General features: G+C 47.5%; 1 protein-coding gene across 4 annotated transcripts in view; it reads left to right on the top strand.

The window, feature by feature from the left end:
* Positions 1-24,698, top strand: part of DGKG (diacylglycerol kinase gamma) — a 165,933-nt gene that overhangs the window by 92,438 nt on the left and 48,797 nt on the right. For all 4 annotated transcript variants that reach the window (XM_082461454.1, XM_082461453.1, XM_082461452.1 and 1 more), the window contains one exon: positions 15,027-15,117. In XM_082461454.1, coding sequence (XP_082317580.1) covers positions 15,027-15,117 — 91 coding nt within the window. The remainder of the gene's footprint in view (positions 1-15,026; positions 15,118-24,698) is intronic.

The raw sequence follows: 24,698 nt of genomic DNA, 5'->3' as shown, positions 1-24,698 counted from the left end.
TCTGTCCCACCTCGTCCCTGAACTTGGGTAGGGAGAGGGGTGGAGGCTTCTTATAATCAGGGTTTCTGCAAACACTTGCAGGGTTGGGGGTGAGGAAAATACAACAGGATGCCCTCCAACTTGAGCCGATGGCCTGGTTCATGATTTGTACTTATAATCGTGTTCCCCACCCAACTGGAGATGAGTGTACTACAGAAAAATTAAATGACCAACAGTAAGTCAATGGGTTAGAAAAGAAGAAGAGATTTGGGGACTGGATAACTTGTCCCTTAATTATCAAGACTTGATAGTATAATGTTAACATTCATAATAACCATCCATGTGTGCAAAGTGGGAAATTCAGGGGCAAGGTAAACATGAACTTAAGCTACTTCTGCAGTAGTTAAAGGACAAGTTCATTACTTGGTGTTCCATGATTGCTGAATAGTTGATAACTTACCAGGTTGTACCTGATTTATAAACATAGAACAACTGAAAAAAATTTTTCCCCGAAAAGGTGGGCTTGGGTTGATATTTCATTTCTGTGCACATGATCTTTACAAATACCAACAGCTTCACCTCTTACTGTCCTGCAGCTGGTCAGACCTTCAAACCAGACACATATTAGGACTCATAACCAAAGGTACCAGAGCACAGATGGAAAGGATCAGATTGGGAAGGAAGTGGGAGAGACACTTTTGAGGCAGCTTTTAGGATGATTCCCAGGAGGAAACTACAGAGGTCTGTATGAGGGGTCACAAATCCAAATGTCAGCAGAGACAGGCAGTTAGTGTAAATGAGGGAAGTGGGAGGATATAAGGCTTTAAGGAGTGGTGGTAACTCTGGCAAAGTGGAGACAATATACCCTGTGTAATGGGAGCAGCCAGTACTCAGCTCTGGTCAATTGTTGCCAGGTTGGAAAGCAACCCAGTGTTAACAGATCTGATTTCTCAAGAGAAGCTGGGCTCCAGGTGTTTATGTAAAATATCTTCCAATTTTAAAAACTGCTGTGCAAGTCAAACACCTTTCCAAGCCTCATAAGATCTGTAGGCCTCCAAGTTGTCAGACTGATGCCCAGGAAATATAAACTTAGGGATATGATGGGGGCCAATTACTTTTTTTTTTTTTTTGCTCCACCATGGTCACAAATTATTGGTGTTGCAAATGTAAACTGGTCTCCTACCGAAGGAGAGAATGAATAGGCTTGAGGAAACCTAAGAGGTCAGTGTCTTTGCACTGATGAAGGGTTCTTAGATATCCTAAAAGAAATGATCCAGAAAGAAAAGGCACTCAGAAGGTCAAAGAGAACATAAAGCAGAATCAGAGTTTGATTAATAAGTAGATATAACATAGAAATAAAGAGGGAAGGCCCAATCCCTTTTGGGGAGAAAAAAATTAAAGTATGAGATTGTACTCGAAGGAGATAGATTTGGACCTTCTGGAGAAGGGAAAGTAGAACAGCTAACAGGATCATCATGAGGTTTGATGAGCGCCTGTGGGAGTCACAATCAGGTTGTCTTCAAGCAATTAGAATTGGTTAAAGTGCATTCCATGGGATGTTAAAAGGAGAGGCACAGGAAGACAGGGGAGCTCAATCATGGGAAAATTCAAAGTTAAATCTATTTCTTTTCTGTATGATAATGTAGAGCCTTTAGTATACGTAGATTCTAACCTATTGAGACCATGCAAAAGCAGGATAAATTATTTAGTCTCCCAAATTTAGTTGACCACAGAATCCCCATACCCCAGAGCGTCTTGTGAGACCAATATTTTGCTGAATTCACGTTGGTGAAAACCCCTGCATTAAAGACAAAAAGGAGTAAACATGCTCAAATAACCCATAGACTATTTCTCCCTTCTGGCCATGGGTGTGGGAACAAGTCACTCATCCAGAGGAATCCTGGTTAGTATCTCTGGTGACTCTGGTATCTGGGGTAGGAAACTAAGGGACATGGGGCAGAGGTGATGCTCTAGTCTCTTCCTCAGCCATTAGTCAAGATTTTAGAAGAAACAGGCATGCGTGTATGGGGAACACGAGCTGCTCTGTAACTGAGCTGAGAACGCCTATTCCTCTGGACCACGGATTTGGATGCTGTAATGACAGGCCCCTTGGCAAGGCATTGGGAGCTTGTCACATAAACCAAGAAAAATATTTTTGGCCGGAGACTTGAAGACCAAACAGGAGAGCTTTAAAATGAGATTTAAAGGGGATAAAGTAGAATGTTCAAATGAAACTCTAAAATCACAACCCACAGAGGGGCAGCAGGTGTGAGCTAGAAATATGAGGCCTGGCAAAGGGGGTGCTAAGCAGTTCTCCGAGGGACTGGCAGTGGGGTCACATCCACAGTGGGGACACGTTTGCCAACTGCACAGTGAGGGGGCAAAGTGAACAGGGGAGACAAGCATGACCTCCGAGACAGCAGAGATGTGGTGGGTAGAACACACAGCCAGAACGCCATGCTAGGTCAGGGTGACAAGTTCACATGATCACCGTCACTGAAATAGGTGTTAGGAGTGTGTACATAAGTAGAAGAAGTCACAAACGTCCGAGTGGAAGCAAAGCCGAGAGCATACGGATGAGATTTTCAAAAAGGCAAAAAAGAAAGGATTTTGCTGGCGGCGTATACTGCAGTCTTCTCAGGCAGAGGGAGGCTCTGGCTGACGCTTTCCCATTTAAGATTTTTTCAAAGCAGCACAGGAAGAAGATGGAATAAAGATGGGAAGAGGATATTTATTCAGGTATCTGCCCCATCAAATGAATTGTTGACTTGCCTTGCTAACAATTTCATGATTTAAAAGGTAGAGGGAGCAAGGAGGGAACTGCCTTACTCTGTATTTAATTCTGACCAGGAAGCATCCAACTGGCTCATGGTGTGGAAGGCACAGGAAACTTCGGAGAAAGTAACCAGATCATCGTGCAGTTTTATGAAAGCCAAAGGAAGAAATACGATGCATACTTGAGTCGTGCCCTTTCCTCCCCTTCCTACCTCTTCTGCTTCTTACTTCCCTCTGGCAACTCCAGTCCCAGTCTAATCAGAACTCCAGCCCAGACTTCAGGGTGGCCACCAGGGATTTTAGGGTGGAAGAGTCCCCATGTTTCTTCTCCAGGAAGTTGAGGAAAGCAAATATTCTCCAATCCAAATTCAGCAGGAAAGACGTGCCATTTGTATTTCAAGTTGGGACTCAGAATCCATGAGGCCACAAAGCCAGTTTTATACGTGGCAGTGGAGTTCTATTCCTTCATTATTTGAGTGTATGTCAGAGGACCCACGTATACATTCTCAACTAATATTCCCAACAACCCCTGCAAGGTAGGGAATATCATCCCAATTCAAAGATGAAGAAACTAAGGGAAAGAGACTAAATGACTTGCCCAAGGCCACATAGCAAGTAAGTAACTGACCTGGGGCTGGAACCCAGGCCTTTCTAGCTTCTAACCAGGGCTTTTAGCTCTACCAAGCTGTGTCCAAAACTAGACATTGGATACCTAACAGGCTAATCGCCTTTGGTAGTTACTCTGAGAACCCAATCTCAACATAACATTGTTTCTATGGGAAAATGTGCTCCGAGTGACAAACAACTGGCTTAAGCATGGAACTTTTGTAACCTGACCTATCACAAATGGGGCAGCGCCTCAAGCTCAGAAAGGCTGGTCGTGGGAGGGAGAGATATTCAACCAGCACCCCTCAGACACCACGATACCACTCGAGGCCAGCCGTGCATTTGCCAAGAAACAACAGCCCCAAACGCATCTGCAAAATAACCACATGGCACCCACCACAGAAGACAGGTGGTGTGAGGACCCCGTGAGGGGACCCTTTGGCTCCTGAAGCAGCTAGTGAGGGTCCAGCACAAAATAGACACTGGATAAGTGGGGACTGAGGGATTCCCAACAGCTGGGGGTGAGCTGGAGTGGAGGGCACGGAGAGGGAGGGGAAGCTCTGCCGTCTCTCTCGGGGCCTCCCTGGGAATGCTGGTAGCGTGAATTGCGGTAGGGTGAGGGTGTGGACCTGCTTTGGGGGCTTGCCTCCTGCTCCCCGAGACAGTTCCTCAGTTTCTAACCTTGGTTGCTCAGGACCCAGGAAGTGGCCTTCCTCAGCAGGAGCTTCTGAGGGCTTCCTCAGCCTACCTTCTCCAGGTGTTCAGGGCTATGTTCTAATCTGCCATCCTCCCCACCTCGGCCCTAACCGTCCCCTCCTGCCTTCAGATACCAGCTTCCTGGGCTGATGGATGTGTGAGTGCTGGCAAAACATAGCTCGGAATCAAAAAGCTGTACAACAGCTAAGCAGTCGTTACAGAACCTTAGAGACCCCACACCCATCTGCCTTTGCCCCTTTCCCTCCGGGAGCAGGATTGCTTTTTGTCCCCGTATTGGATTTTGCTGTCTGAGAACTGTGCGATCGAGCTTATTCAGAGCCCTGTAGCCTCAGCCAAATAGGCCTGAAGGGGATTTTCATTCCACAAATAAATCTTCAAAGGGAGAAAGGATTGCTAAAAACAGCCAAACTCGGTGAGATTTTTATCTTATTTTTATTTTTATTTTTACGTTTTTGGATGGGGGACGGTAGCTGTTTTCTCCTGGCAAGGACGGATACTGACTGAAAGACACTCTAGACACTCAGGCCCTCAGGAGAGGAAAACCCTAGCTGCCTCACCAGCTGTCTCTCCTGAGGGTCACCCCCAAAGTGGCAGGACCATGTGGTGGCATTCCCATCACTGTGGCGGTTCTCGAGTCGGGCTTTGGAGAGACCCCGGGGCCTCAGAGCATCAGAGGCCGTGAGTGTGCTCGGTACCCGTGGATGGAGAGCCTGAGAGAAGCCTCCCTGTTTGGGCCTGGGTGTGCGCCTGCACACACGTGTGTCTCCGGGTGCTGCACTGGGGGAGGGTCCGGTTTCAGACTTTGGCTGGCTTCGTGCTGGAGACCTGCCCTTAGCAGGAGATACTGTCGGGTGCCGGGCAGAATTCGGGAGCGCCGACCAAAGGAGACTCTGTCCCTAGTCCACGGAAACAAACTGTCTTGTGTGCAAGAGAAGGGTCACTGCTCAGAGGGAGCAGATTCTCTGCAGCTTAGAATTACCCTTGAAGGGGTAGAGGGACTGCCCTGGATGAGGCCAGTGGGTTTGGCCCTTTGTTACTTTGGGGCAAGAGTGGAGACCGGAGACCAATAGGGAGACCCAGACTGCACACTCTGTGGGGAAAAGCACCGCGGGGTCCTGAGCAACGAGCCGGCCAACCTCGAGCTGGAGCTCGTGGCCTTCCCGTGGCCTGAGCAGTAGATGTGATCAAAGCCAGCCCACAGGCAGGCATGAGAATGGCCCGCAGCTTTGCAGTCACCAGCTCTTGTGGCTTTGGCTGACCTTTCCACTTCTCTCAGATGCCTTTGGGGCATAGCCGCAGGAGGGGCGGGGGGAGTGGAAACGTAAGGGATAAGGATGGGAAGTTGGGAGCTGGGGTTCGAATTCCAGCCACTGCATCCTCGAGGACTGGTCTCAGTTTCCTAATCTGTACCCTGAGAAGGCTGCTATGGTTTAGAAAGGAAGCACCATCCAGAGCTGGTGTGGAGTGACGGTTCTGCATACACCCAGATCCTATCCAGTAGTGCACTCTTTTTTTTTTTTTTTTTTTTTTTTTAATATTTATTTATTTATTTATGGCTGTGTTTGGTCTTCGTTTCTGTGAGGGAGCTTTCTCTAGTTGTGGCAAGCGGGGGCCACTCTTCATCGCGGTGCGCGGGCCTCTCACTATCGTGGCCTCTCTTGTTGCGGAGCACAGGCTCCAGACGCGCAGGCTCAGTAATTGTGGCTCACGGGCCCAGCTGCTCCGCGGCATGTGGGATCTTCCCAGAGCAGGGCTCAAACCTGTGTCCCCTGCATTGGCAGGCAGATTCTCAACCACTGCGCCACCAGGGAAGCCCCCCACTCTTTTTATTTATTCTTCGCCACCAGCCCCCCACCAGCGGTGCCATACTGAATAAGATTTCTGTCAGCCATAAGGCTGTTCTAAGTAATCATTCATTTTCCATCTTTATGAATCAACAATATCCATTTGCCATTCAATCAGTTCCTCTGGTTGCCAAGACTAACCGATGTAATTGATTTTATTCCATTTGACATCACAAAACACTTTAACCCACTAGTTAGTCTGTGCAGTCTTTGTTGTGAGTAAATGCCCAAGTACTATTACATATTAAGAAATGTTGACAGCAACTCATGGACTCCTTCCATACTTTGGAATATTCCTTGGAACCTGTGATCTCCTGGCTGGGAATCCCTGGACCCCAAAGTTCCCTTAAGTGCAAACACTCTGTCATCTGTGATTTTGCAGGTAACTTTTCACACATGAAAATGACTTCAGAAGTGCCTTCATAGGTTATTAAGAGGATTCGATCTATATACTATAAAATACATGCTAGGCGGGTTTCTCCCTCCTTTCTTGGTCTTTTCATTTTCTTTAGACCCTTCTTGAGTGCTCCCCTCTTTCTTGTTCCCCATACCTCTGCCCACACGCTCCTGGACTCTGGTCTCCAGTCCTCCCGTCCATTCACCACCCTAGATTTTTCTGAGCACCATGAACACCAGTCTTGTCCCCAGTATGGAAAAAAGCCAGGGAATACCTCGCCCCTTGAGCTGAGCCAAGACAAATCTGTTGGCAGGAACAGCGGGCACAAGAGTCACACTCAGAGAAGAGAAACAGCTATTTATAAAGCCTGCTTCCTGCCTGCTGGGGGCTCACTCTCCCTTGTACCAAAGGGGTCACCGCCTCCTCTTGGAAGAGCCCCTGCCATCCACAGCTCTGTGCCTGCAGGTCACCGAGTGCCATTCCAGTGAACAGCGAGAGCAGGGGACAGCATGCAGGGTGGATTCGGTGTGGTGACAAGCTCTCTGATGGGCCAGGGCAGCTGGGTGTGCAGGTAACACAGATGGCCTCTGCAGCACCTGTGAGGTGACAGTTAGTGGTCCCTTACAGGACTGGACATCCTGGCCTTAGAACTAAGCCTACCTACCTTGGCTTTTATTTTTCTTTTTGAAACCTTTGATCTAAACTTTAGTTAACACAATTACTAAGCGTCCAAAAGCACTTGGGATTCAAATAATGTAAAATGTTAACAGATAAAGTAGTCTCGGTATTATTACTAACAGTCGTCATTCAGCTCGAGTTGCATTTGCCCTTCCTGTGTTGCTGTCATACCTGTCTGGTTGTGCTAGATTACTATTTTCCTGAATAACCTGGCACCAGTCTACTATCTTTAGTAGTCATAGCAATACCACCACCAGTAACCCAGCAAACCCATGGTATTAAGTGAGATCATTTGTTTTTGTTTTTTAGTTGAGATGAACCTTATGAAAATGTATAGCTAGTGTACTGAAGTAGCCTGTTGGCTAGGCATAGTTCTCCCTGGATGTGTAGTTTTTGGCCTATACAGTGTTCTTTTAAAGAGTTGAACTGGTTGCAACTTTAATAATCAGGAGATTTTACATAAAACACATTTCTGGCATCTTTGTAAAAAATGGCAGCTCTGGCAATACTTGGGCCCACACTTCTACACGGCACTGGTTGTGGTGCACGTGGGCCATCCGACCCTACCCTGTATCCTGTTATCTCAGGTTGTTCACGGAGCTTGGAGAAACCTCAGAAATCCATCGTTCCGAGCCCTTCATTATAGGGTGAGGAAACTGAGTCTGGGAGTCCCCAAGTAACTCTTGCGGTATCACCTTCTAGTGTGTATGCGAACTGGGGCTGGAGGGGAGTCTCCTGCCCACTGGCCCAGCATGGCCCCCACATCATTCGGCTCCCTCAGCACAACACAGAGCACCATCACGTGGGCAGCGTCTGCTTCACTGGGCTGAGAGAGGCCTCACTGACTGATCGAGTCATGACCCACTCAGGGAACCTGATTATCAAAGTCCAAACCACAAAGAGGAATACCTTCACTTCAAGGGCTCCTATTTCTAGAAATAGCTCTAGGGTCTTCTTTGTAGCCTTCTACGTCCAAAGAGATGTTTTCATGTTTTGATGACTTCAAAAGTCTCCTGCCCTTAAAACTTCCTAGATTATCAGAAAAGGGCCACCAGAAGCTCGTTGCCTTTGCTGGTGAAAATGCCCAGCAGCTAGCTTGGTTTTTCTTGTGGACATCCTTGAAGACAGGCTATTCATAGGCTGTCAGGATGGTGACTGAATCCAGCCCTAAATTGCTGACAAATATAAAAGAACATTTTTAATTCGTCTCATTTTCCCCTCATCTGTCAAATGAAAAGATTCAACTGATAATCAATATTATTTTCTTAGAAAGCAGGGGGAAATTAAGAAAGCCCAGAAATAGAATCAACCCATGGTGTCACTGCTGCTGTTTGCCGCTCCTCCATGTGACTGAGAGTCCCTTGGAGCCCAGACAAGGGGCTTCTGCCTCAAGAACAGGTTCACCGGAGTAGTTAGGCCCTGACAGTGAACCTAGGAGTTTCGTGGACCTGGAAACCAGCCTCAGGACAACTGGTTAAGGATTAGTCATCTCCAGCTGAAAGGTGATTATGAGAAGGAAAGAAGTGGTGGGCCAAAAAAAACTCAGGAAGAGGGATGCAGAAAAAGCAGTCCAGAAGTCATTAAAACATTGTTAGTTTTATTTTCTTCAAAAAATATTGGCTGCCTGGGATAGACCGGCACACTGCTCCTGCCCCTACCCCTGCAGCCTTTGGGGAGCGAGTCTCCCAGTGAGTGTGTCTCCTAGCAACAAGATAGAACAGTCAGGGAGCACTTCCCATGTGTTAAACACCTGCTTGGTGCTTTGCATTTGCCACGTGAGCTTCACAACTCTGCTGGGTAGAAAATAACATTCCCATTTTGTAGAAGAAGAAATGAAGGGTCAAAGAACTGAAATAACTTGTCTAACCAGGAAGTGGCAGAGCCAGGCATGAACCCTAGGCTCACGGATTCCAAATGCCATGTTCCTGTACAACTGAAAATGAAACAGACAAAAACCAGTGCCCCATGCAGCAGCAGCAAACCTCCAGCAAGGGCTAAGGGTAAACTGGCGGGGGAGACATCTCCAAAAGACAAGAGGAACGCTGGCAGTCAGGCTGTCTACTTAGCAGGAAGAGTGGGGGCTTTGTCAAATTATAGGGTATCACATGCCTGTTGGCTTTTACCAAAGGCTTTGGAAAGGTGCTGGTGCTGGTAGAGGGAAAAGGGGAAGGGGAAAAGAGAAGATGAGGCAGAGGTGAATTTGCTTCAACCTGTGAATTTCTTATTTGTATCAAGAGTACCTACTCATAGGATTCTTCCAAGAATGGAAAGAGATAATATGTGTAAAATATTTATCAGAGTGCAAAACCAAAAGCCCAAAGCCTCCCTGATGAGAGTCTTTCTCTACTTCCAGATCAACAAATAACCTGTTGATTATGTGCTATACAAATCTGCTCTGCCAGTGTAGACAGAACCAAAGAATCCAGATTACTGCTCCCTGGTGTCTTGGTACGCAATGACAGTAGGCTGGGAGCTTGCCTTCCTTCCTGTTTTCAGAGCAGCTGAGAAACCTTTAGGGAACCCGGCCTCAGATAGGCCTGCCAGTGAAGTCCTTGGCAACAACCTCCCAACATATACAAAGAGAGGGTCTGTCTTGTCTTCTCTGTGTCACTTGGCCTGAAGGCAACCTCCACCTGAGGGCCCACCATTAGTGGACCTCAATCATGCAGGGTTCTGGGGGCCATCTCCACCTGATCAACCTTTATCCCAAGAGGAGTCTCTTCCTTCTTCTGCCCCTACCCCCATGGCCCCAGCCTTTGTACTTTCAACTATTTTGGTGGCCAGGACAGAGGCAACCAAAGTAATCCCCCTCTATATTATCTAATATAAGGCTAGCGGCAATTTTTCTGAGAAACAAGATGTGACCTTCATTAGGAAGATAGTACTTTGATTATTGACAGGCCATTGGTGACATTCAATCAACAAACTTTTAATGTGTATAGGGGATGAGGGCCTATAGACCAAGAGCTGTTCTAGATGATTTTACATGTCTCATTCAGTATCTATAACATTCACACTGTGAATTAGGTATTTACCCATTTTATGAGTTAGGAGGCTCAGAAAAGTAAAAAAAATGCTCAAAGTTATACAACCCATAAAGGGCAGAGTCAGAATTTGAAGGCAGGGCTCCTCGATTCCATCGTGGGGTCTTTGCATTAGGCCACACTACCCTCTCTTGTTATGAGTGGCCAAAATTGGCCGGTGTTGAAGCTGAAGTTGGAGGTACCCAAGGAACAATTTACGTTTGTCTCCCAGCTTTCCCTGTTTCACTCTGTGTAGGAGATGGTGCAAGGGCACTGCCTCTGCCTCATTTCTGGGTGAGCAGAGAGAATGAAAGGTGCAGGGTGTCCTGGGAGCATCTGGCTTTTCTAGGGATCAATTCTGGTCTCCCTGACTTTCTGAGACTGTGTAGATTCAAGACCAGGAGGTTCCTGTGACAAATCCAATTGAAACTCCTCTAGAACCTCCCTGGCCACTGGGACCTGGGGGAGGGGGGCAGGGGGCGACACACACTCTTCATCAGACAGCATTTCCTAGTGCATGATGCAGCCACTAACACCCCAGGCCCACACCTGCATCCATTTCACAGCCTCGTGAAGGACAACCAGGGCAGCCTAGGCAGTGTAATAGGAGCACACACCACCACACCACACAACATGCAAAAGCATGAGAAGATACCGTGGCAGGGGAGCAAAGCACAGGCTCTGGGGTCCGACAGTCAGGGTTGGGTGTCCCCTCCGCACTTATTTGCTCTGCAACCTTAGGCAACTTACTTCTCCCCCAAGTCTTCCCTGACTTGTAGTAATAGTACCTACTTCACAGGGCTCTTCAGGGAATCGAAAGTGATAGTATACGTGAAATGTTTAGCAGAGTGCAAAACCAAAGAACCGTAGGAATAGAATGTATTTACTTCTAACTAAAATGTGCCCGAGTTAAAAGAGGAGAAATAAAAGCTGTCAGATTTCGTCTTTGTTTTTTTTTTTGGCCGCACCATGCGGCATGCAGGGATCTTAGTTCCCCAACCAGGGATCGAACCCATGCCCCCTGCATTGGGAGCACGGAGTCTTAACCACTGGACCGCCAGGGAAGTCCCAAAAGCTGTCAGATTTTGAACACATAGTTACCTGTGGGGCAGAGGTTAGCATCTTGGGGAAGCTATTAAAAGTATGTAAACTCTGTGAGGCAGAGATCCTGCCTGTCTTACTCATCACTTATCTCCAGGCCTTTATGCAGTGCCTGGTCCATAGTATGGCTCAATAGATGATGTATGGATGGGTGAATGGATGGATGGATGGACAGATGAGCCACAACACAAAAGTGCTGTCCTTCAATTACAAAGAGGACTGCCACTGGAGAATTGATCTGCGCCACTCTCTCAGTGAACAGCACCTGCCATCAATCATGCCATCTCAGACAAAAACTTGGGTGTCACTTTGACTATTCTTTCTTACTCACTCCTTACAACAAACCAGCCCTGTCAGTTCCACCTCCTATATTTTAGTTTGTGAATCCCTTCTCTTCTCCTGAGCTCTACTATCACTATCTTTGTTCAGGTCCTTCCCAATTCTCTCCTGGGTTTCTCCTCAGTTTCTACACCACCTAAAAACCATTCTCCAGGCCTCCAGTCTGTACCCACCCCTTGCAGTCCACTCTCCAGACTTGGGACAGAGTGATCTTTAAAAAGCACAAGTCTGTTCAGGTCACTACTGCCACCCCCTATCACCACCCCCACTTAAGGATGGTCCATGACACACTATAGACTTTAAGATAAAGCTCAAACACCTAAACATGGCATCCCAGCCTTTATAATCTTGCTCCTATCTGCCCTTCCAGCCTTATCTGGCCAATCCACCCCTCCTTGAGTTCCAGATCCCCTCCAGCAGGTCTATGCTCTCTCTTACCCTGTGCCATTGCTTGGGCTTTTTCCTCTGCCTAGAATGTTCTTCCTCCACCTTCCCCATTCCTTTCCACATCCTTCGGAACTCATCACCCACCTAGGATGAGTGGTGGTCCCACTAAGCATTGGATGTCCCACCTCCTAGGTGGTCCCAGTGCTTAGCACACGACCCTATGATCTGTTTCCTTGGCTGCCCTTCCCAGGTGTCTGGCCCGTGGAGTGCTGTGTTTTGTTCTTCATTGCACCTAGTGCACCCTATCTAGTCCTGGCACGACGAATATTTCTTGAATAGATAACTACTTTGTCTCACACCAAACGTGCAGTTTCTTAAAAGCATATTTGCAATCAACATCATGTCTTTGGACAATCATGTGACCAGTCAAGATAATTAACCAAGGATTAGGGTGTGGTCTGTGACTCTGGAAAAAATCTATTAGATTAGACATGTCGGGAACATGTATTTTTAACCAAAAGTCAAGACACATGATCTGACAAATATGATCACATATTTTTCTGTCCCAGAAAAATTTGAATGTATAATGTCTACGGCTACCCAACCTGATCTGTCATTTAACCTTATTATGTTATCCAAACATGCCAACTCAAAAGACATTGAAATTATAACTGATAAGTAAGTAGCTGACAGTCTTGGTGAGTTCATCATGCAGCAAGCATTATGGGAAGTGCCTTGCAGTCATCCCATTTAATCTTCTCAACTACCCCTTGAAGCGGATCTTTTTATTATCTCCACTTTACAGATCAGGAAACTGAGGCTTAGGTTACGCAGCCAGCAATGGACACTTAACCAGCAATGGAAGAGCAGTCTGTCTGATCCTCTCAGTCATTCTGCGATACTGACCTAACCATGACCTCTTAACCTTATTAGGTCATCAGAAGAGCCACTTCTGGGCAAAAATAGCTTGTGGCTTCTGGAAATTTTTATTAAAACTCTAAATCTCCTGGCAATAACTTTCAAAAGTCATGATTCAGACCAGCAGTGATATTTGAAAATGGAATCATAATGCGGGTCTCCTGGCTGCAGAGATGCTCTCATTGCTGGAGAGCCATCCTCAACCTTGACATTTATGACAATCTGTGTTCTTCCTATTACTGGGTCTTTTGCCATCACTGTCTATTGAAAGGCACTGACCCTCATTCTGTCCTCCCTGAGGAATCCTCTCTTTCAGGGTTAATCGGTCTGTCCTCTTCCTCGGCTGTCATTTCACTGGGATCTAGAGCAATGTTTCTCAAAGTCCTGACAGCTGACCACCTGCATAATGATCACCTGGGCACTCATAAAAATGCGTATTCCTGGGCCCCGCCCCACAGCTATCACACAGAATCTCTACAAATGGGACCCCAGGAACTAGCATTTTAATCACATTCGCCAAGTAATTCTTATGAATACCAATGTCTCAGAACCACAAATGTAGTCTCCAGATCCTCACGGCTCCAAGTGTGATCCCTGGACCAGCATTAGCAGCTTATTAGAAAACAAGGAATTCTTATGCCCAAATCCTGAATGACTGAATCAGAATTTGCATTTCAATGAAATCCCCAGGTAGTTTGTATTCACCTTACTGTGCATACAGAGAACTAGCGATCAGAGCAGTGTTTCCTATGTATATCATGGCAGGCATAGAAAACAAAAGCACTTGTTTGGCATCTCTCTCACACAGAAGAGAATGCCAGCTGTGGCATGGGGAGGGGGTGTGCTCAGCCTGCCCCAGACCCCAACCTGGCCACCCTGAAGGCTGAGGAGATCGGTATCTCAGGCGTACCTGTGCCGCAGCACGCTGGTTGAGAAGCACTGGTCTACTTAAAGCACACCCAGTCCTTCTAACCTTCTTCGTGAGCATAACTCCACAAATCTTGCTTATTCTTATTGCCTTCATCATTTGTCATTTCTTCTCCTGCATACCAAGAGTCAGAAACCTTCCCAACTAGGTCTTAGAAATCTTCACGCAGTGGGAGGACACAGTCTCATCTTCCAGTTCTAGGTGGACTCTTTGAGAAATGTAGAGGGAAAAGTTTGTCTGTTATTCTAAACAGTCTGACCTAAGGAATACTAGGAAGAAATAAGAGCCTTCTTGCCTTTGAAGAATGCTCCTTTCCTCTTAGCTCACAGATCTGAGGATGGAGGATCCGCAACGCGCAAAGCGGCGTCCTCTCTCCTGAAGAGTGTGCCGAGAAGAATGTGATTTTGTTTAACCCTTCCTCAGCAGAATCTGCCAGCTTATAAACTGGACAGTGTCCCTTCTCTTAGCCAGCCCCTGATAAGGGGATGACAGTTGGCATGGAAGGAATGGAATACCTTCAGAAACACTTCCTGGTGAGCCCATCTGATCAAAACGACCAAGTGTCAGGACACACCATCTGACTTCGCAAAGCTCCCAGCTGCGTGGGAACCCCATTGTGGTTTTTTTTTTTCCCCAATAAGGAAAATGTTGAAAATGTTTAAAGTTCAAAATAGTGAGCTCTTCCTTTGAAGCAAACAGAACAAGGATTGTCATAGCCTAAGCAAACACAGTTGAGAAAGAAATGGGGGGAACTATTGCTAGCAAACAACTCACTTTTTTCCTTCTCTTTCCACCTTGCCTGCAAATCTGTGTCCAATTCTCTCCACTCTGCTTCTCCCAATCAAAGCATAGGCAAAGTAGCACACATTTTAGCTGGTTTAACGTTGGGCTGTTCCCCCTCTGTCCTGAGAGTGTACATCGCTCAAGTCTCAAAGGGCTGTCTGATCGTCCCTTTGTACCCCAACTATTGAAGTTCCTCTGCGTTAGTAGTAGAAAGGACAGTGACCAGAGAGCATGCTGTCCCTTGCCACCTCTGGTTGACTTTCATGGAACTCCTCCCTTGATCCAGATACGGAGGCAAAGCAGGCCTTTCTCCTGCTCTGACCAGGAAGTTCACAGATCCGTTGGCAGTTCACCCAGAGTAGCCATGATGTCTAAGAAATAAATGGGTTTTTCTCTAAGTTCATAGCAAGAACGGTTGGTTAAAAGTTTTCCATCCCTGATCCGATTAACAAGTGCTGAAAACATAAGGCTGGGGACACCGACAGCAGAGCTGTTGTACACGACCATTTCAAACACAGAACACTGAGCCATCTTTCTGCTTCGTGGTCCAGGATGAAGAACAAGCTGTGGTACTTTGAATTCGGCACCTCAGAGACCTTCGCAGCCACCTGCAAGAAACTCCACGACCACATAGAGTTGGAGGTGAGTTCCCAAGACTTGCTGGACCTTGGTTCTGCTCCTGGACTGTTACACACCCTCAGGACATGTCCTGTAGCGTCCTCAAGAGGTGATCCCAAGTGTAGTCCATTGTACATCCATCCTGTTCCCAACACATCCACGGCCTCACTCCCAGGAGGCTCCAGTCATGGGGCCTGCATTTCTCGGCCCGTCCAGGGAGTCCTGGGGCTCTGAGACCTAGAGGCCCAGCGGACCCAGGGCCGCAGTCCCTTCCGGCCCTCAGCCCTCTCCCCGCTGTAGCCTTGAAAGTTCCCCTTTTCCAAGAGGTGAAGACAGGTGCTGCCCACGCAGGGAGAGGAGCTGCTGTGAGGGTAGAGGCAATGTCCCAAGCCTGGTAAAAGTCTGGGAACTGATGGCCACAGGGCTGAGGGGTCTGGGGTTGAGGCCGGAGGTGGCCAGACATCCCCCAGCTCGCCCGCCGCTGCTTTCAAGGAGCTGACTCACAGGCACCCAGGGCCGGCTTCATGTGTGTGCAACCTGCACAGTCGCTCAGAAGGACCCTTGGTTTAATGCTCTTCTGACACTGTCTTGAAATTCTTGATGATTTTTTAGCAAAGGGCCCTGTATTTGCATTTTGAACCAGGCCCCTCCAATTACACAGACGATCCCGCTGGTGCACTCGTGTTTTCCTCACTCTGCCGGCACTTGGAGCAGCCTGCCTCAGACACTTAACTTGGCAGCTTCCCGTCCCGGCGGATAAGCTGCCCACTTCCCACCTCTCACCCCGCATCTGCTGGGCTGCTCTCGTGAGGTCTTGTCACTTCTATGAAAAGGTCTGCTTGGTCTCTGGCCACCTGAAAGCCCAAACTTCTCTGCACACCTGCTGTCTCTGCTCTGCTGGACCTCAGGCCCATTGGGTCCCTTGCCCATAGTTCTCAGTTTACCAACCCGCACAGCCGCCCCCCCCCCAACCCCTTCCCATGGGATTCAGGCCTGTAGTCTTGTTTTCACTTGAGAAAAACAAGTGAAAGGCGGTCAGAGAGTTCGGCGGGGATGGTCTCCTCTCGGCCCATGGGCTTTGTCCCTAAGCCTGCAGTAGCAGTCAAGGGGGGCCCAGGCATCCCTTGGGGGAGGAGCACTTCGCCTGAAGCAGTGTGGGAAAGCCCTGCCACTCCCTGCAGAAGGCAGCCTGCGCTCACAGGGAGTTTTCACAAACAAAACACAAAGCCAGAGATTCTGTGCTTCTCTTTGACTCATCTGCCTGCCTCTCCCCAGCGGTTGCCGGGTTACCAACCCCAGGGTGGGAGGAGCCGCCCCAGCTAATCCCCTGAACTTTTAGCCGGCTCAGTCAGAGGACAGAGAGGCCCAGGAGCCGGGGGCACATGTCCCCAGGTGGTACCACCTCCACCGGGGAAAGGCTGAGGAGCCCGCCATCCTCTATGGATACGTAAATCCACGGCCAGGGAGCTGCAGGGAAGGAGGAGAGGGCTGGGCTGGAGACTGAACGCGGCTGGAGCTATGTGTGCATTTTTGCTGTTGGCATGATCATCTGCTGGGGTGTCTTTAAATACACCCCAAGTGAGGGACAGCCCTGGCCTAACCGCTGCCAGCTGCAGACACACAGCAACTGCTTGTTCTCCCTGCAGCTGGCCTTGAAACTGTGCCCAGAATAGAGCAGCTCAGCCCCCCTGCCTCTGTGGGCCCCGCCCTCCCAGCTCCCAGCCGGCAGCACCCCGGGCCCCCTCTGAGTCCAATACTCAGCGGCTCTTCTTCAACCGCAGAGGGGGCTGGTGACCTCTGCAGCGGGGGAGGGTGTTCACACTGTGGGCCGTTGGGGGCTTTGGGAGCACGTCTTATTTTCCTTAGCTCTCCATAATGAGTCTTTTTAGTATTTATTCATGAGGCCAAGGATGGGGGGCTCATATGACAGGCGGCTTCTGACAGCCTGGAGGATTTGGGGCAGGCATCATTTTGTATCCAGGGAGCAGTGGGTGGACGGTCCTGGGTCTTGCGATCCAGAGGAGGTGAAAGAGACAGAAGGGGGAGGCGTGTGAGTGGCAGGTGTTAGGAGGCTGCAGGGCACCACAGGTAGACGTGAGAGCATCGGGGGCCTCAGGAAGAGCAGTAAGAGAAGGTATGTTAAGTGACCTTCTACATGTGGCCACTGCACACAACAGCCCAGGCCTGGGAGAACCAGCACACTCATCAGTTCAAGGTCAGCGATCCAGGGAATAACCCCACACAGGTATTTATACTACATGTCATCGTTTCCAAAGCCCTACCTCAGCCTTTATTCCAGAGTCACACAACAAGCAGGGAGCTAAGTAGGCCAGGTATTCTTATCCCCTCGTCACAGAAAGCAAGCTGAGGCACGGAGGTTTAGAAAGATAAACAGAAGGGAGAGAAAAGCAACAAGGAAGAGGGAAAAAAAAATCACAGGCTCTGACTACCTACTGTAATGTGTCCTCATTTGATACAATAACCCAGGGAGGCAAGTATTATCATATTTTGTTAAATGAGGAAACTGAGGCTCAGATACATTAAGTAACTTGACCAAGATTTCATTGCTGGAAACTTGTAAGACAGGAGATTTTAGGCATCCTGGAAGGAGTTTAACTTAGAACACAGTAAATAGAGATTGACCTAACAAGCACTAGAAATTCGGCGAATTTTTCAGCATGGACGCACTGTTTCTTCCTCCTTTACTGAATGTGAGACCACTTGGTCCCCTCTCAGCTGGGGCAGCTGGGCAGGTCTGCTGAGAAATGCTTTAAGAGAACAGAGGGCACAGTCCTACCGCTCATTTGAGGAAGGAGGGGGCTCAGGCTGGACAGGAGGAGAGTCAGAGAGGGAAACTGCCTTAAAGTTTACCAAAGGTCTTCCCACAGCATCTCATTTTATTTTGATCCACAGAACATGCAGGGAAGATATTAATGTCCTCACTTTATGGTTGAGGAACCTAAGGCTGAGAGGTTCAGCGACTTGAGAAAGGGCACAAAGGTAAGGGGTTCAGGGGAACAGATAGGAAAGTCTATTTCTAGTTTCGTGTCTGTGTGTCACCTTGGTAAAACTTGGATGGTGAAACTTAAAGCTAAAATGAGCTTATGCAGGGAAGGTCTCCATTGAAAGTCTCTCACAAGGAATACAGCCTCTTTTTCAGAGGCCTGTGGCCTACTGAGGCCTAGAAGACTTGGTCCCTTCTCTGAAATAAAGCTTACAGCCCAGTTGACAGAACATACAAGAAGAGCTGGTTAATATAATACTTACTTAACTAGTGCTAAGGAAACTGGATCCTGGGGCCTTGAGGAGCCACGTGAGCAATCACCCTGGACACTATTTTGGGGTCAAAGACTAAGGCTGGGGAGAAGGTGACTCCAGATCTACTGTTCACCTGCAGATACTTGGTTGGGGGGGACTCAGTGAAAGGGGCTTGGCCCGGACAAGCATTAGCCCTCCTCAGCGGAAGTGTGTTGTCTGGGCCTCAGTATTCTCATCTATAAAATGGGAAGAAAGGGGTTAGCCTACTTCCCAAGGCTATTATTCGGATTAACATTTTCAGGTTTGTTATTTTTTTAAGTTAACTGGCAGTGGTGCTAAGTGCCTCACAGAATCTACAAAGCAGCCCCAAGTGGCAGGTATCATATCACCTTTCCAGAGATGGGGATAGAAGCTAAGAGAAAGCGAGAAGCTCACCTGAGGTCCACAGCCTCTGAGTGGTCAGGTCAGGCTTCAAATCCAGATTTGCCCAAAACTCAGGAGTTTCAGGGCAGTACTGGCACTTTATTCTAGAGCAGAGATTCTCACAGGTATGAGGTATACTTGATCTGCTCGTAGTCACATACTTTTATTTATTTTCACATTTCAGATAACATTAAAAGCAGGCATGAGACTTTTACATTTATGAAAAAGAGAGCAAAAAAATATATATTGCGAATGCATGCTCTAAATGCTTCTTCCACGGGCACACAAAGGAAGCTGTGAAAGTTAGTGCCGTTCCCGGGAAATGGGTGCCCATAAATTGCGGTTGCCTCTAATTAAGAAGCCAGCATGTCACCCACATCGTTGTCATCAGCCCTGGTCTCAACGTCTCTGACTTCCCTTCCCTTCCAAAGCGGCCTTTGATGTTTATTCTAATCTGATTTTACCTGAATAAACGGGTGGGGGAAGGGTGAGGGAGGGACACAGTGAGTCACCTCCTGCACCCCAGGCCCAGAATAGCCTTGCACAGGTTTTGAGCTGTAGTTACATGGAGCAAAAGAGGCAGGCTTCTGCTTGAGCACTTATTTTATTACAAGCTGTGGAAAATTTTCATTTTACTGGTTAAAAATAAGAACTTCCAAAATTCCTTGATATTGTATCTACTTTTAAACAATGTTCACAAGGGAAGGCTAGCCAGCTCCACTAATATGAACCTCTGCATGGGGAAAAAGTGAGTCCAAATGTGGAAGCTGCTTCAAAAAAATCTGTTACCCAGTGTATTTTGGGAATCTCTGCACATCAATTCCCCCCTTTTAATTGAGGATTTTTTTTTTAATACAACAAGGTTTTGAGAACTTTTTAGATCAAACCCTCCCATTTCCCCCTCACTTAGAATTGGTGTTTGTCAATATTTTGTTGTATTCCCTTCAAGTATCTTTGTAACCAAAGAAATAAAATTTTCTGGATGGAGTCGAGTTCCCACAACCCTTTTGTGCTCTGCAGCTTGCCTTTTTCACTCAGCGTTAGTTCTTGAGATCTCTCCATGGTGACATTGCCGGAGCTGGTTCATTTCTTTTACCTACTCTGTGCTGTGGGGCTCCCACACCACAATGGGGAATATCGCACCCCATGATGGGAGAAGGAGCAGAAATGGAAACTCTCAGACACTGCCGGGAGACAGACAGCAGTGGTAAACCACTCTGGAGAGCAGTTTGACAGCAAATGCTGAACTGAAAATGCACCTGTAGGCCAAATGACCCAGCAGGTTCTTCACGTCCTAGACCTGGAGAGTTTCCTGTGCGTGAGTTCACAAGGGGATGAGCATGGAGGTGCAGTGCAGCACTGTTTTATTAAAACAAAACGGAACCAACCCCAAAGACTATGTTATTCTAACACCTCAAAAAGATAGCGTGAGTGAAAGTACTAAAGGCCACTGAATCATATATTTTAAAATGGTTAATTTTGTGTCAGGTGAATTTCATCTCAATTTTTTAAATGTGATTTTTACAAAAAGCAATGTGCTGGGCACAGTACTAGGGATCTTGAAGCCATATCATGAGATGGGCCCTGTCTATGAGAATCCTAAATTCTAAAACTAATATTTAGCACAGCCATGTGCATGTAAAGAAGCTGAGTAAATAATGAATCAGATTACTTTAAGATTGAGCAGATATCTTTAGCTACTCCAATCCAGTCAAGTGTCATTATTTTTCAGAAGAGCGAAAACAAGGACTTTACAGGTTCAGTAGCTTGGCCAAGTTCACCCAGCCAGTAAGTGGCAGGAAAGAACCCATGGCTGCCTTGGCATCCACTGGCAATGTTGCACACTCCTCAATTAGAGGGAAGAGAACTTCGAGCACCTTGGCCTCTTCTGGCATCATCTACACCTTCTCAGCTTGGGCAGGTAGAGCCTTTCAGAGCTTGGAGTAATGAAGGTGGGAACTAGCCAAATGCTCAGCCCATCAACACAGCCGCAGTGATTCCAGGGGAGATGAAACGAAAATGTATTCACGGGGAAGGGAAAGTTGAGAAGAGCATTGCAGGGGATTTTGAGTTCTTAGAAAACAAAAGGTGGCAACCTGATCATGCATCAAACCCTGGAGTCAAAGACTGGAAAGGGCCTTAGAGGACATCCTCTGCCGTCTCTGGAGTCCATTCACTTCCTCCATCGAGTCCAGGGGTCCATCTTTCCAGCAGCATCCTCACTGTGAGGCAACCCAAGGCAGCTCTTGCTCTTCAGATTTCTCCTTCTTGCCCATCCTACGGTTCTCACTGCTCCAAATACCCCACCTCAGTTTCTTCCCGCTCCCTCCTATTACGTGTGCTAAATTCTCTTCTTTTTTTTTTTTTTTTTTTTTTAATTTTTATTTATTATTTATTTATTATGTTTATTTTTGGCTGTGTTGGGTCTTTGTTTCTGTGTGAGGGCTTTCTCTAGTTGTGGTGAGCGGGGGCCTCTCTTCATCGCGGTGCGTGGGCCTCTCACTATCGCGGCCTCTTTTGTTGGGGAGCACAGGCTCCAGACGCACAGGCTCAGTAATTGTGGCTCACGGGCCCAGTTGCTCCGCGGCATGCGGAATCTTCCCAGACCAGGGCTCGAACCCGTGTCCCCTGCATTGGCAGGCAGATTCTCAACCACTGCGCCACCAGGGAAGCCCCTAAATTCTCTTCTTGATGATAAAAGCTATCCAAATCCATGGTAGAACATTTTAAACCATAGAGAGGCGAAAAGGAAAAGTAACCCACAGTCTCAGCAATCAGGGATCAGTACTGTTCTAATGTTGACCTTATTTCAATCCTGTAATAATATTAGCCTTTGTATCTTTAAAAGCAGGCCTCTGGAGGACCTCTGTGATTCTTTGATTTCCTAAATCTTTATCCATTTTTAAACACAGCTCCATCCTTTCCGTCTCTCTACCTCTTTCAGCCACGCACTGACTATAAGTTTCCTTCACTGATCCTTAAAATCTTTCAGCCTACTACGAAGAAATTGTTTCTGTCAGTTCCTCTTTAAAAATCCCATTGTTTGCTTACAGTTTCTGACACATAACTTTTTCTCTCTTAAATGACCCTCTTTTTTATTCTCTACAAATGCATACCCTGTATTTCGCTTCAAGCCTCCATTCATCCATATGCTTTTATTTTCTTGTTCTTTTCCATTTCCTTTGTTCTTTGTGAATTGCTTTGATTTTCTTTGTCTTCAGACTCCTGGCTACATATGCTTTGTGTCTCCCAAGGACTTCGGAATAATTTTTAGGGATGAATTCTCATGCCTACATTTTCACAAAGCAGGTGGGGGTATATGCAGCACAGTGGATAGATGAGGCCCGAGGAGGTCTCAGGAGACTGAGGCTGGGGTCACATGACTCAGCATGTTGGGCTACAAGGCACCTCCACACAGATTCCTGGGCGATCTCTCGGCTAACCTCTGCCCCAACGAGCTTAACTTTTCTACCCACCAAGGTCCCTTAGTGAAAGAATAACTTTCCCCAAGCTATGTCTACCAAACAAATGCATCTTTTAAATAATAATGACCTGTGAGGCCCTGTCAGTGGGAAATGAATTATTTCTCTTAGACTTTTTAGAATATTGAAAAGAATTCATGATCTTCATCTCTACACTCAGGAGATTCAGGGACCTTAGATGAGAACTATTCCAATCCTTTTCTGCTTCTACAACTGGGTTATGAAACAGACAGAGACTATTACATACAAATATGTTCATTGGCTATAGTGGATAGGTCTTTGGTTATCTATCTTAGTGAGGTCGTAAACTTGCTGATCCTAGTATTCTATAGAAGAGGAATTAAGAAAGGAGAAGAATTGACTCTTTCAGGAAGGGCATATAACCTAACATAGGAGCGGTTAAACAATGTGTGCACATACACATTATATCTCAAGTCCATTGGGATCCACAAGTTAATAACAACAGCAGTCACTTCCTGAGCACTCACCTTGCAACAAGGTCTGTCCTAGCACTTTGGTACACTGTCTTGTTTAATCCTCATAACAATTCTGCATGGTGTGTATTATTTACTCAAGGAAATTGAGCCTCCTAAAGATAAGTACCGCAAGATCAGATCAGATGAAAGCCCACATGCTCCCACAATGCCACAGCCCTCCCAGTAGGAGCTGGCCTCTGCATTACACCTCTGCTTGCCCCCTAATGTATGTGTCAGCTGAGTTGGTGGTGGGGCTCCCATTCAGGACTTGGCATATCTCTTAGGCAGTCGGCTGTCTGAAGCAAGGCCTCTATCTTATTCATCCTGTCTCCCCAGTACCTGAAATGAAGTAATTGCTCTCTAGTTATTGATTGTACAATTTGAACCCAAGTGTGAAAAAATCCCATAATTAGTGTGAACACTAACAGAAATTACTACTTGACCGGACTCAAGTGATACCTTTTTGTTGGAAGCCGCCAAAGTAAAAGGGACCCACCTTGCTCCAACTGCAACACAGAGTGGGAGACGGCTGAGCTTGCAGTCCGGTACGCAGGCCTTCTCCTAACTGTGAGGTGAGTGGGAAGACCTCCCACGCCCATCTCTGTGCTGTTGCTGAGAACTTTGAAAGTAGCCGAGGGTCTGGGACAACTGTGAACCCAGGACAGGAAATGCCAGAGTTCTCCCACCTCTTTCCCACCAAGGAGAGTGAAGACAGTGAGTGGGCAGAGCCCATATGGCAGCAAGGGTGCAGGGCTGCTAGGGGGTCAGAAGAAGCGACTCTGAAAGGCAGAAGGAAGGGTCTCCATCCTGAGCCCTCTCTGGTGGCCAAGAAGCCTACCTGCCCCTATGGCCATCAGCTCTGCTCTATCTGCAGGCAAGTCTGACCCTTCAGAAAGCCCCATGCACCCCAAGTTGGTCTGAGCTCCCCAGACAGACAGCAAAGCCCATGAATCTGCATCCAGAACAAGAATGCCTCAACACACCAGGATTTTTTTTTAACTTGGGGAGGATGGAGCAGCGGATAGGAAACGGCTTTGCCCTCTGTCCAACTCTGAGGCAACCCACCACCGTGAGCTCTGAGAAGCAGCAGTTTTGTTTTGGAAACTGGCATCCAGGGCAGGCTTGCTCCTGGAAATGAATTTGGTTCCCCCTCAGCTGCAATGTTCTACTTCCAGCCTCCCTGCCAACACCCCCTTCCAGCTGCCCCTCTCAAAGGCACCATTGTGCCCGCCTGGCACAGCAACAGAGGAGGGATGAAGAGGAAGAAAACATTTTCTGCCCATGGGATGTTCTTAAGCAGGTTGTGTGTACATGGCTTCAATGCTGCATTCCTGGAGCCCACACAAACCCGCCAAAATGCCATCATCCCTGTCACAGATGGCAGCCACTTTCTAGTCTAACTGGCCCGCCACCACTCACTGTCAGAGAACGCGGAGCATGCAGCTAGATGGACACGGGCGGTAGGAGGGGGACCGTGATGACACTTTTTCAGCACAGCACTTCAGCCTGCCGAAGCAAGGCTGAATGAAGACTCCGAATCTCTGAACTGGCAGGGGATCTGGTCCCATGTACCGCTCAACAAAAAGATTCATTCTGGCACATTCTGATAAGTACACATCCAGCCTTTGCCTGAATACTCCAAGGGTAGGAAGCTCACTACTTTTCCAGAAGCCTGTTCCATTGTTAGAAAGCTCTGACTTTCAGAAAGTTCTTCACGATGTTGAACAAGGATGTATGTCCCTTTTATCGCCATATCCTTCCCTTGTCAGCCCTTAGCACAATGCTTGGAAGAAAATAGAGGCCCAATAAGTGTTTGTGGGATGCATGACTGAATTCCCCATCTTTGGGCCTATTTCCACCATCTGGAGGCACACAGAACATGCCTTTCTGCTCCTCCACACGACTGCCCTTCATAGGGCTGAAATCTATCTTCCATCTCATCTCCTATCGATCTTTGCCGACGTCC

Source organism: Balaenoptera physalus (assembly GCF_965194825.1).
Source record: "Balaenoptera physalus genome assembly, chromosome: 4".
Taxonomy (NCBI): Eukaryota; Metazoa; Chordata; class Mammalia; order Artiodactyla; family Balaenopteridae; genus Balaenoptera; species Balaenoptera physalus.
The sequence above is the reverse complement of the archived record's forward strand: the minus strand, read 5'-3'. Positions and strand labels throughout refer to the sequence as shown.